Here is a 14,430-nt window from a genome sequence, read left to right on the forward strand (position 1 = left end):
TTATTTAATTATCTCTCCTCAATCCGCAACAGATTGACTCAATTTCTGAGGGGATTAAGGCTAAATGATGATTTTTGGAATTTTTGTATGCCATTTGTATACGTACTGTCTGCTTTAATTACCAAAATCTGTTCCAATACGAACGTTTACCCATGCCTGCTCAAACATTGTTACTGTTGTTGTGGTCATTGTTATCGTTGATACTATTACCACTAACATTATCACATTTCTATACAATGTCTTTATATTTTTATTATATATTTTTTATCATTATTATTATTACTACAATTTTGTCTTTTTTCTTGCAGTGTTGTCTCTGCATCTGGGAAGAGAGGGAGGGTGGAGGGAGAGCGGGCGGGCGGGCGGGAAATGAGGGGTATTTATGCATTGTATATGTATGTACCATATGTACTGTATGCTCATGAATAATGACCACACATGGGAGGGAAAAAAACAGATACAAAAAAAAATAAGACAGATTTGAAGAGGTTATAAACACGAGGTAAGTCCAACAGCACGCTTTAACTCTCATTGGTATAATTTGTGAGCCTGAATGGAACGTGGTGATCATTAACTAATCAATACGAAGGGACTTCCACCGGAGCCGTTAGGATGCTCACCACTTCAGCACACACATTCATTAACTTGCACCACAATGACAGGTTCCGAGCGGCCTTACGCAGGCATCCTTCAACAAGGCAGTGTCACGTTTGCAAACGTTTGTGGACATAGATAATCAATTGTTGTTACGTTAAGATGGCGGTTTGTCAGTTGTCACTGTCAGTGATGACATCATGAGTTGAGTATCAAATAATCTCTTACTGATAAAGATACTTGATGGTAGGAAAATTGGCACCAGCACTGTGATGTAAGAAAGCTTTGCAAAAGAAAGACAACAAGAAGGCACACATATTTTTGTTTGGCCAAATTACTTTAAATGAACAACGCCTCGTTCAATAATGTGAAGTGTAACCTTCAATTAGCCTTGTTTGCTTATTTGATTTAAATTAAATGAACAACGCCAAGTTCAATAACGTATACTATAACATGAATTTAGCCTTGTTTGCTTATTTAATTTACCAGGGAATGTTGACATGTATTGCATGTGGGCTAGTCTATTCCCAGGTCAAATAAACAACTGATGAACAAAAACAGTCACAATTGAATATTGTCAGTGGCTTTTTAATAATCTTTTCTTTTTTCCCCCTTTTTTTAAAGGATAGGTAGAATACTGTTCTGAATAGAATGTACTTTATTTCTGTAATTTCTTATACTGATCAATTGGAAATTTAAAGTCAAGTTAGTGCAGAACAAGTGCTGTCCTATGGTCAGCTTCAGGTGCTCTGAATTGATAGCCTATTTTCAAAAAACTTTCACAATAAATATCAAACATATTTTCTGAAGTGTAAAATGTTAAATGGTTGAATCAGCTATTACCAACTCCAAGTAGAGGCGCAACAGTTATTCGAACTAATTGATTGTAGCCTATTGATTATAAAACATAGCCTAATTGATTTGAATAAAATCATAAAAAATGTTTTATTTTCCAAAAGTACCAACAGTAACAGATCTACAAGCTCACTTGTCACAAAAATGCGTTGGGAGTTTGTAGATCTGCTATTTTCTGTATTTTTGAGCGGCTCCATTGTGCGAAAAAGTATTATACAGCTTAGGAGATTCATTATAATAAGAAATCTATTTGAATTTGTTCACCTGGTATGTATGTATTAAATATCTATTATTCATTTGATAACAGTTGAATAATTGATAGTTGCGGCCGTATAACCAACAAAGCAGTGTACTAATACCTGTCTTGTGTATGTCATTAGGCAGAAGCTGGTCTTCCTGGTGTAACCCCACAGTAAAATACTGTGTTTATTTATCAATTTCATTTTTTTAAAAATATATTTTATTGACAGATAAGAATCAGTGTACATGGTATGCTCTGAAAAAAGGAGTCAATTATTTATTAACCAATTGGACCCCGTTTTGACATATGTACACTCTCAGACAGTGGTGTAAAGTAACTAAGTACATTTACTCAAGTACTGTCCTTTAGTACAATTTTGAGGAGTTTTTAACTGGAGTATTTCCAGTTTTTCAGTACTTTTACTTCTACCCCACTACATCTCAGAGGCAAATATTATACTTTTACTCCACTACAATTATTTGAAAACTTTAGTTACTAGTTACTTTGTAGATTTTGATTATTATTACAAAACATACATTAACCACTTCAGCCCTATATACATTTCTGGCCATTTGAAAATAGTCGATCTACAAGCTTGCAATGCGACGCGTTGTGAGCTTGTAGATCTGCTATTTTCAAATAAATATTTTTTATACTATTATATCTTTTATTTGAAAACTTGTGAAATAGGACATTCTGCATAATGAGTACTTTCTACTTTTGGTACTCTAAGTACATTTTGATTCCAATACTTTTGTACTTTTAGAACTAAGTAAATTTAGAATTCCGGACTTTTACTAGTATTACTAGTAGAGTATTTCTACATGATTTATTAGTATTTCTAGTAAATTCTAAGTAAAAAATTTGAGTACTTTTTCCACCACTGCTCTCAGAGTTAAATGAACACTGAGGATTTTACTGAGTAGAGTTGTCTAATAATATGAGGGCTTTCTCACGGTGGGGGTGTGTGCCTCCTGTTCTCAGCAGTAGCCTGCATGCCATTACGTCAACCTTGGCTGGCTGGCAGTCATGATGATAATATCTGTCGAAAAGAGGGAACACCCTTCTCCCATGTAGGAGGACTGACGCAGCATAAACAAGCCTTTCAAAATAAGTGCACCTCTTGCTTACTTAGTTTCATTGGGCGTACATTATGCACGATGACAGAAACAATGTGTTTGATGTCATCTCTTCACAACATTTCGAAAGAGAAATACATAGAAGACATGGGTTGTTTTTTTGCCACACTATATTATGGATCTCCTCGCATCAGAACAATGGATTTAGGTTGAAAATCAGCAATGCTTCTCTTTAAACCATTAAGACCTGAGGCTGACTCTGCAAATACCTTCTAAATTCTGTAGTTCACAGAACCGAGGTTACAGCCATAGCCTAACAGTTCTCTTTCAGAAATTCACTTTGCATGTCACCATTGGGGTTCAGTGAATGTGTGTGGGGTGCCCTTTGACTGGAAGTTAACAGGTTTGATCACAAAAAGTCAGTGGCCACTGTGTCCATCTATCCCTGTCCAAGCGTCATTGAGATTTGAGAGACCCTTACCGTCTCCTGGAGCTCCACACATAATGTGGGCCCCCCCTATGGCCCCCTTATGCCTCTGGCTCTGGTGAAAGACACCTCTCCAGAGAGTTACGCAAAATAAAGTCCTAATTACTGGCACTTTTTGATCCACAGTCTCCACGCCAGCCAACGGAGTAGCGAGTCGGCACCAAGCGTATTGTTCTCACGATCACCTCCCCAAGCTGCTTCTTCTGGGAGTCGGCCCAACAGCACATCAGGCAGAAAAAATGCACAAATGCCGAGTGACATACCTCGGCACCAGCTCCAGTTGATACGAAAAGACGATTCTTATTAAAAGAAGAAAAATCTGAGCCGCTTGCACTTTGCTCACAGATAGGGTTCATTATAAAGATCTGTATTTAAACAGCTGAAGGCTGGTCACAGTCAGGCCAGGGCAGGGGCAAGAAGCCTCTTGTCTGTTCCCGTGGCAGAGAGAGGGGTTCTTGACAGATGGGATCCAGGGGCAGAGTGCTAGTACACTCCAACCCCTCCGCCTCTTCAGATAAACACCTCATTAGTCTTTTGGCGCAGTCTGGCCCGGCCAACACAGCGTTTACATGACACAGCAGCCATTTCCACCGGCTGACCATTTCTCCGGTACGCAGCACAAGGCTTAACTGCTTGCTTGCAGCATGCACGCACTACTGTACATAGCCCGTCGGTGTTTTGTCTTATTATCGTTCGCACCAATAAGCCTCTTTGACTTTTCCTGCAGTTAAGCCTGTTCTTTTCTTCCTCTGAAAAGGACCCCTGCTTCGGAGCAGGAGAGGGCATGAGGGTTATCTCGACAGCTGTGGCTGCCAGACCTCCCCAACTCAACACGGGAGGGCTGATAAAACACACTGCCGAGAGGCCAGATTTACATTCGTCACGCTCACGCCAACACAAATTGTAGGTTTGTTATTTCCACTGATAATGGCCCTCCATTTCCTGCATTCATTACAGAGCATGAAAGGGAATTCCATTCCATTGTCTGATCGTTTTAGCCAATACCGGTGTCTGGAAGACACGGTCCCTGCAGTTTAATTTCTCCATGCTCGTCTCTCTCTCTCTCGGCGACACACAATGTTTTTCCCCTCGGATTTCAGCCAATCGAGTTGACTAAAGGCCGCGGAGGCGGAAGTCCTGTGCCTCTGGGAGGTGTGCATTGTGCCAACTCATAATGAGCTGAACACCTCCAGCCCCTAACAAGAGCAGCTCTCACCTACAATATTGGCATGCAGAGAACAGGGCACAGCAGTATCTAACGCAAGCCTCCAGCAGCACTTCATTCCCTGCATACAAAAGCCAACATTATAGCAGCAGCACAATCAAGACTGCATCTTGGGCTATTCACCTAGTGCTGCTGCTGATGTGTAAAATGCACTCCTCCTCCTCCAAGCACATGTGCTTGATAAAGCGTACGCAAATATGACTTGTCAATAATGTACCAAATGCTCCTCCTACTGACATGGAAAGATTATTATGAAACATACCTAGCCAAACAAAGTAAACCGTGAAAACGGCTTGGGTTAAAATAGTGCAACTGAGAAAATTGAGAAATAATAATCCCAGGGCTTTAAATGATGATCTCTAACAGGAGGCTTTTCTCCAACAGAGGAAGCATACGAAAACAAATGGCAGAGGTCATGGTGCACTGATCATCTTGGCACTGAAGTACTCCAGCCAAATTAGTCTCAGCACAGGTCATACATACCAAGTACGTAAGAGTACATCACGATCTGTTTGTCTGTGTGTGAAGCCAACACAGTAAAATGAACTCAGAAGAGTGTACAAATGGAACCAAATGGACCGGTAAATGTCCATTTGGTTCCATTTGTACACTCTTCAGGGTTACATTAACACTAAGAGTTTTACAGTTAATATTTTGTACTAGTGCCTTACTGCCTTCTCAGCAAACATGATGCATTTGTGGACAGAGAAAACAAAAGTGTCCGAGTCAGTAAGAACTCTGAAAACATTCTGTCCTCACCGAAGAAAAATATAACACTGGCAATGGCAGTATACAGCACAAGTTCTGCTCAATATAAACTCTGAGGTCATTAAATTTTCAGCAGTCGATTCAATACAACACAAGCACAACGGCGAAATGAGCCAATGTTCAAAAGGAACTTCCTGGAAGGCTCAAAACAAGTATAGTATTATTGGAATTGCATCCCTGCTATCAAAAGGGAAGTGTGCTACCCATGTTGGTCTGAAGGTTTTATGGCCTGGCTTTGTGTCTAGGGTCAGGTACAAGGTCAGGGAAGCCCTGGCTATTAGTTCAGCAGTGAAGGAAATGTCCAGTCTGTTGGCCCAGAGCCAAAAGATGTACATTTCTGTCTTATAGCCTCCAACTAATCACTTACAACCTTCACTCTTGAATAGGAAAGGCACAACAAGCGTTGATAATAATGCTGTAATGATTGCTGTCATTTCAAGCATTAGTGGAAATAGTATCCAACTGATTTATTGAAGTTGTCATCATAGTTTGTTTATATTCCTTAGACTTTGAAATACAAGTCATGCCTACTCAGGAATATTTATATTCAAGTTTTCAAACTTCATCTTACCTTATAGTCTACCTTGAGTATTGAAATGCAAAAATGAGCCTACAAGTATATTGAAACATAAAACATGTAACTGCTGTGTTTGATGGATGGGAATGTGGATGCCATTAATTACTGTGTACTTACATCAGTATGAGCTACAACAACTTCCATCTCACAAACTAACTGTAGAAGGTAAGCCTAAAAAATTACTTAGGCTAAATAACAAAATAATGTTATAATAAACCATATTGTGGCATAATGAATGTGCTTGTATGCTTAACAAAGGTATCATGGAAGAGGCATGCAGAAAAGAATTACACTTCCCCCGGCATAGCTCACACGCTGTACAATAATCCCACAGTGAATTACCTCTTTGTCAGAGTCACCTCAATATCAGTGACTCGTGCTTTGGCAGGGGTTGCCTTGACAATGGCATGGTTGGCTTTAAACTAGAGAGGAAATCTTTTTTTTGTCTGACTTCTTCATTATAATCAATGATGGACAAAACAACTATCTCCACATTAATGGTCAAAAACCTCCTAACTCCACTTGAGCTGTATTTGGGTTAAGTGTTAATATGCCTGACTTCATTTCTGCTACTACTCCACAAATCATCCCAGGTTCAAGCCCCGAATTTCTAACCATTTGAGCAGCAATTAGCTGAAAACTGAATTTCCCCACGGGATCAAATTGTTCTAATTAAGTCATGTGATCAGTAATATTTTAGTACTTTTACATAACATTTTTCCTACTTGTTGACCCTTTTGAAAGTTTCCCCTGAAAACTCTGATTAAATCTGTAGCCTCCATCATAACATTGATGCCTTCATCATCAGCTAAAACACATATATTAATTTGATATCGGTTCAATACCGATATTGCTGATACCGATATGATGACGATTAATCGTGCCACACACCCACACACACACACTCACACACACACACACACAAAGTTAAGGAAAGTATATTGAATCAATTAAATACAAATAAAAATAGGATTGTACTTTAGGATGATCTCACAGTCACTAAATTCTATCCTAACTCGATACCATACAGAAGGGATCATTCTCTTCTGCTACGGTAGACCCCATAATGTCACTCCAAAATATGAACATTCTCTGCATATGTTGTGTGATCTGAGAGGTTTCAAATTCCTGCCCCCATTCAATACACATCCATCTGCCATATGCACAACCTAAGCCTTTACAGAATCCAAGAATAACCTAACAATTGCTATTGCTAATCAGCCTCCACAATTGGCATGCTAAAATTAAAACAGTTGGTTTTAAATCAGTCCTTAAGGCTGCCTACCAGTCATAGTGTAAAGAGATATAAATGCACTGATGTGAAAGTATTCCAGGGAAATTGCAGTTATATAGTCAAAGCACTCTGGGCAGTGGGCGCACTTTATGGCATCATGATTAACTTGGGAAACCTGGCACAGCTGACTATATTGACATATCCTCTAGTCTGTGGGAACTGAAGCCTGAAAGAACTTCTTCAAAACAGAATCCTGGGACACAAAACTTGGCCCACATATTCCCTTAACCTTGCTTTAGTCTACACCGCATGCACTTCAGACCATCAAAGTTTTCAATGATGAATATTCTGACGTTTTGAAACGTTTGAAAATACAAACTCCATCTTCACAGCTTGTGCAATCACCATACAAATTTGGTCAGTTCACATGGTGCTCAAGGTACACACACATTTTCTAATAGACCATATTAAACAGAATCACAGTCGTATCTCTTGACCTGGCAACTCTATCCTCAAACAATTCTGTATGGCTTCAAGTATTCATGCCAAATTCCATACAATTCAACCATGAGTAGATGGTGAATGGAGCACTTAAATGTTTTAAGTAGGCCAATTCATAGTATGAAAAACATGAAGATGGGTTACTAACAGTCACAATCACTGTATGTCCTTAACATCAAACAGCATAGGGCTTGTCTACTGACTGAGGGCTTAAACTATTTCATTTGAGCATGAACGCCAAGCTGGGAATGTTTTTGCAACAATTTTATGATATTTAAGTTTATTATTAATGAAAGGATCCAGTCTAAACTACTAAAGTTGTGGATGATTTGGAATAATTAAATGTAGGAGTTTGTAGAATTAAGGATTTACAGACTGAAGCATGAACTGGGCCTAAATCAATTATCCAACTCATTAGTGTATGTTTAGACCAGTGCACTACATTACCGATAACTCAGTTACTGAGGAAAGGACAAGAGCAGGAGCAAGATGACTGACTGGATAAACTGACTGAAGAACAAATTCATTCCAACAATACCCAAATGCTATCAGACTGGGGCATTACGGCAAGGCATTCCATCCTTGACCACAAAAGGCTCATACTAAGCAGCACAGACAGTTTACTTGAGGCTGTCTGTGTCTGTGTGTCTGTGACTGTAGTGTGTTGGCAAATTATTTGACACACCGAAGCAATTCAACTATGCACACCTCTAGGTTGCCATGTAAACTACTGGAATAACAGAATACGGTCATGATCTTGCGACAAGATTTCTATGCAACCAATAATCATCCTGAAACTACAGGTGAATAATGTGGGGTTCTCAGAATGGCTCTAAAACAGAGAAATCACAGCCCTGTATGAAATCTCAGCAACACTTGAGCACGGATTAGAATTTAGGGGTAAAGGTGATAGGAATGGGTAAAATAGTAAAACTGCTGAGTAAACTAATTTATGATCAAACTCAAAAGCATACAGCTATAACGAAATAACATTAAACAATGTGGTAAATGGTGCATTTACAGTACATAACACCATTGTCCAAAGCGTTTACATTCACCCATTCACACTAACGGCAGAGGTAACCAATACCATGCAAGGCACCAACCTACTCTTCCGGAGCAGTTATAGGTTCAGTGTCTTGCTCAAGTGCACTTCGACACTTACAGCATAAGCCAGGGGGAGCCAGCGATCAACCCGGGAACCTTCCAATTCTACAGTTCCTGATCCACTACCACCCACCGGTGGCATAATTAACACATTATTCAGTAACAAAACGCATTGAAGATCATTCCATGATATATTGTTATATCCCCCATTGGCGGGTATGTCGCTGTGGTCTGACTGATCACAGCATGTACAGAATATCAATAACAAGGAACAATATGACAACATTCTGTACCTTATATTGAAAACACAATTTATTCTCCTCGTCTCAGACTCTCTCCTCTGCTGTTTTGTGACAGTTAAGTTATTGATCTTTTATGGGCTATACATCTTATATAATATGTCAAAACGTAAATAAAAACATAGACCTTTACCAGAAATACTACAAGCTTCACTCATCGTGTCATACCAATTAATATAAATATGAGTATATTGGATTTTAAATGATTCTGCATTGTATCACTCTGTACACTGTATGGCTACCATGGCAACAGCAGCACAGGCTGCCAAGTTCAAAGCCTACAGACAACAGACAAAACGAGTGTTACAATTTTGTTTCATTAAAGCAATAAGAAAACAATCAAATAACTTGCAACTTACTTCCCAAACAAATAGGCTACCGCCTTTAGAGTTGTTTTCCTCCAAATTAAATGGTGTTGCAATCAAAATAGTAAAGACTTTTATGTAAATAAAACGTTCTTCTATTTTCTAATCTATTGGTGCACATTGAATGCAGACTTGAGGTTTGCAAACATCAGTCATTTTCTTATCAATGATATAGCCAACCCGCCTCCACACTTGACTCATTAACATTCTATGAAAGAAATGTATTATTTTGTCAGTGCCAAACACCACTTTTAATGAAAGTATGTGCTTGAAATGTGTCCATAAATGTAGTAAAATAGCATTCAACTTTAATAGCATTCATGTACATATACATAATAAAATAGATAATAAAATAACTGATGAAAACGAAAATCATGCAGCACTGTAAAGTTATACAATGATTTATTGATAGTGACCTGCACCTTGTGTTACAGTATTGAGAGATCTGCATTTAATTTAAACATAAATCGCTATAGATTAGATGTGCAAATTATTTGAACGTACCTTCATCTCTCTATGAGTCCTCTAGGTGACCAGCGTAACAAATCTGAAAATAGAAGTTGAGCCAACCGTTAGAATAGAAATGATAGAGCAGTGGTTCTCAAAAGTGTGATCCAGGGACCTAGGAGGGTCCATTTGGTTTGCATACTCTCAGAGTTATGGGGGACGATGATATTAAACAGTTAGAGAACCACTGTGATAAGAGCAATCACTTGGCGTTTCTGCAACAGGGGCAAACTTGGAGAGTCAATCAGAGGAGCTACTGTTATGATGACATCACTTCTACAACAGTGCTCAGTGCATGCCATGGAAAACACAGGCAGTGAGTAGAGTAGACCTGCAGCTGTCTGCTACACATTAACAACTCATCAATGCAAATCAACTCACATAATCATACCCGACCTGTGACATAACATTCCATTTGATGCATTTAAGCATAGAAAGGGGGTATATCATGTATCTACATTGGTTGAAACAGGTTGTAATAAATAAATATATTATATATAGATTATACTATCCATGTTGCACCCACCACAGTAAAGCATGAGCTGATCATTGGTTTAAAGCTGTTTATGTAATGCCCTGTGTACTAGTCAGGGGGGCTCAGTGTGTGTGGCTACTAGTACAGAGAAAAGTAACTCGTCATCAATGAATGGCAAACTCAACAACAGCCTGGGCTATCTGTATTAACAACATGCACCGATATTTTCATAGAAAGGGCTGAATCTCATTCGACTATTAAAGTGACAGATGATAAAGTAGGCTGTGCAACTATAGCTCAACAGATCGTGCACTGTTAGAATCTTCAGTGATCGTTTAACCGTTTGAACTTGTACAAATAATAGTGTAGCTACAAATAATAGCAGTGTACATGTAACGACTAGCCTATAACATTAACTTTGAGAGTCTACAAATGTAACCAAATGTAGACTCTCGGAGTTAAATGAACACTGGAGGCTTTGCTCTGCATTGAATCAGTGTTGCCATGTACGCTTAATATAAGCGACTTTGGGCTAGTTTTTCTGTTAAGTTGCTTGTAAAAAGATTATGGTTGCAGTTTTTTGGGCTCGTTTCTAAAGTGTACTTGCTTATTTGGGCTTGCTTCCAAAAGTTTTAATTATTATTTAAACCAGTGGTTCTCAAATATTTTCATGAAAATGTTTTGTGCTTAGGGAGCATTTGTGTTGTTAGAATGTTTCAAAAAATGTTCCAAATATTCCACATTTAATTATCGCATAATATCCGATGCATAATAGCTTTAAAAGTGCTCGGGTGGCCTATAGTTGCTTCTTTTGGGCTTGTTTTCATAGACATGGTTGCTTATTTCTCTCACAAAACATGGCAACACTGGCTACAGCGGAGGATGACGCCATTTCTGGGGCTGCTGACAGTCTGCTACAACAAGAAGCACTACTTCAATGGATCACAACACATGAACACAACATTGTGTGGGCAAAAGAAAGCCGAGCATCAACATTATATCATATAATATATAATCACGTATCATTTTGTCTCCCGGTCCGGAGATAATGATGTTATTATTATTTTTAGATGAAAACTGGTCGAGAGCCTCAGAGGAGAGAGCGCTCATTTTCCCCTCATCGCCTCGGCGAGTCGGCATACTGTTCAGTGTTGCCATGTCCGCTTATTATAAGCGACTTTGGGCTTGTTTTTCTGTAAAGTTGCTTGTAAATATTGGTGGTTGCGGTTTTTTGGGCTTGTTTCTGAGGTGTATTTAGTTGCTTATTTTGGGCTTGTTGTTTAAACCAGTATTTCTCAAACATTTCTTAGTGAATTATTTGTCTGCGGACCCCACATCTGAAAATATCTTATGCCAGGGACCCCCCCATACAAGAAATGTTTCAAAAATATTTCACATTTTTCAGTTTGGGGGGAAATAGCAGACCTACAGCTGAGCTTGTATATCAGCTGTTTTCAAATAGCCTGCCAATGTATTATGTTTAAAGGGCGAAGGGTCTCGCTTCTTTTTGGGTTTGTTTTCATAGACCAGGGTTGCTTGTTTCTCTCGCAAAACCTGGTGTCAATGGTACTGTTCTGTTCTCCGCAGACTGGAGACTCCCAACAGCAAAACACAAGCCAGGTCATTGACTATATAGACCTGAAACAACAACGACCATGTGAACGAACGCTACAATGCCAACCAAGTTGAAAAAGTAACCGTGCAGTTCGAATGGCAGTCGCCTTCTTTCTCTCTGCAGAGCAGACGACTGTTTAGTTTATCTGACGGGTGTTTGGTGTTGTTTTTGCTGACTATTATCCATTGAGAAACATCAGGGTTTCTAATTTAACATATTTTGTATTGACCTTTTTTTTACATTGTGAAGCTGTTTAGACCAAAATCAATAAATATATTTTTTTCAACAACAGGGTTTCTGACAAAGAGAAACAAATGGACGGAGCGGTTGGTTCGCAACAAGGTCACCATGATGCCAGTGGAGAGAGACCTGTAACGCGACAATAATGTACCGCGATCACACACAAAACCAGTGGATTAGAATGGCAACAAACGGTCAATGTATTTTATGACTATTAAAAGGTTGACGAATGGGGTCGCGGGGGCTACAATAATGTCATCCGCCCTACGGAGACCAGACCACCCAAAGCTGGTGCTGCTCAACAATGAACACATAATAGTCCGTGTTCTCAGATCGTCCATGTCCATTGTATAAACTGGAACGATCCGCTATTACAACGTTATTACTACCGTGGTACAACTTCAAATGCCAGCCATTTCTGTTCGATCGCTGTGTCACACACAACGGCGACGATCGAGCCACCGTCCGTGATGATAACAAAATAACATTGTATAAGGGATCCGTCACGCAAGAAGACTACTGTGTGTGAATCTCTGAGAATGTCAAATATAATAATGTGTTTGGTGTAGGCAGCAGCGCGACAGAGGACAAATATTCCACATCATCTCCATCATTAGCCTTGGATCAAGACTATCTCATAGATGTATTTTATCGAGTCTGACTCGATAAAATACATCTATGATAGTCTTGATCCAAGGCTACGCCATCATGAGCAAAGCAACACAACAGTTTGGATCAGACGGTTGAGTTCACACTGGTACAATGTAAGTTATACAGTAGAGTAGAGTGGACACAGCAGGCGTTAAGCGATGGGACAAAAAAAAAGAGCCTGTGGCAATATAACGAATTCACTTCTCAAACTATACTGCCGTCCACTAATACATCAAATAAACATCTGATCTGACTGCGATGTGGAGGTTCAACACGGCTCCACGATGGTGTCGAAGTAATATTGTGACTTTTAATGCCCATTATGGAGCACTACGACAGACAGACAGCCTTCTTTCTATTCGATTCTATTCGACGACACCGATCGCAGAGAATTCCTCCGCTCAACAACACACAACACTATAAAGGAACCATTCCACCCCTCTCAACGACGATCGAAGGGTCTATTTGTCTGTCTGGTAACTTTAGTTACCATCTTTTCATTATTACTGGGTTCTTGGTTGTTGGATCAAGTTAATATGCATTTGACTGCAGACCCCCATCTGAAAATATGTTATGCCAGGGACCCCCCATACAAGATTTGTGTTGTAAAAAATATTCCACATTTTTCAAATTTTCTTCAATATTTTTTTGTTGTTGAAAATAGCAGATCTACAAGCTCATTCGTGACCTAGGTTATCAGTGACCTAGGTTAACTATACCTACCTAATTCATTCATTCATCTAAACGCATTGTGGCTCGGTGTCCCTGTAGTTAAGGATAACTTGGCAGTAACCTAAAACGTTTAAAGGTTGGTCTCGGTGGTTTAACAGCCATCATCAGGCTGCTGAAATATCCAAAATAACATCGGACGATCCGCGTCCGAAATATTGAAAAGAGGTTCTTTCTTACCGATGCTGTCAAGTGGAGAAAAAACACGTCCGTTCTTCGATGAAAGTGTATTAGTAATCCATAGGATCATTTAGGTGTATAATCTGACAGGGGTTTAGAAAAAATCCGTCGTCCGTTCCGTTGATGTTGTGTTGTGTTGTGTGTGTATATGTGAGTGTGTAGATCTATCGTGGTAAAGTGGTTGTTGCAGATCGTCGAGTCCTGCTGCTGCTGTGCTGCTAGTTCTTTCTCTGATCTCTCGCCTCCCCTCCCCTCCCAGTGTTGCCAGGTTTTGTGAGAGAAATAAGCAACCGGTTCTAGGAAAACAAGCCCGAAAGAAGCAACATGAGCACATTTAAACCTACATCATGATCTACAAGCTCGCAACGCGTTGTGAGCTTGTAGATCTACTATTTGAAAAATAATATTGAAATAAAATGTGGAATATTATCTTTTTTTTATACATTCTACAACACAAATGCTCCCTGGCTGGCACAAATATTTTCATGAAAATATTTGAGAGCCACTGGTTTAAATTATTTTTATTTTTATTTTTTTGGAAGCAAACAACTTCACTTTAGAAACAAGCCCAAAAAACGCAACCCGCAACTACCTATATTTACAAGCAACTTTAAAACAAGCCCAAAGTCGCTTATAATAGGCCGACATGGCAACACTGCCCTCCTCCCCTCTCTGGGAATTAATGACTGACGCCTCGGTTT

General features: G+C 39.3%; 1 protein-coding gene across 3 annotated transcripts in view; it reads right to left on the bottom strand.

Moving 5' to 3' along the window:
* arid4b (AT-rich interaction domain 4B) overlaps positions 1-13,942 on the bottom strand; it is a 51,105-nt gene extending 37,163 nt beyond the window's left edge. For all 3 annotated transcript variants that reach the window (XM_080449977.1, XM_080449976.1, XM_080449975.1), the window contains exons 1-2: positions 13,730-13,942; positions 9,837-9,879 (exon numbers count right to left, since the gene is read on the bottom strand). In XM_080449977.1, coding sequence (XP_080306103.1) covers positions 9,837-9,842 — 6 coding nt within the window. In that variant the 5' untranslated portion in view covers positions 9,843-9,879; positions 13,730-13,942. The remainder of the gene's footprint in view (positions 1-9,836; positions 9,880-13,729) is intronic.
* Between the last annotated feature and the right edge of the window lie 488 nt (positions 13,943-14,430).

Source organism: Gymnoscopelus braueri, assembly GCF_963280865.1.
Source record: "Gymnoscopelus braueri genome assembly, chromosome: 14".
Lineage (NCBI taxonomy): Eukaryota > Metazoa > Chordata > Actinopteri > Myctophiformes > Myctophidae > Gymnoscopelus > Gymnoscopelus braueri.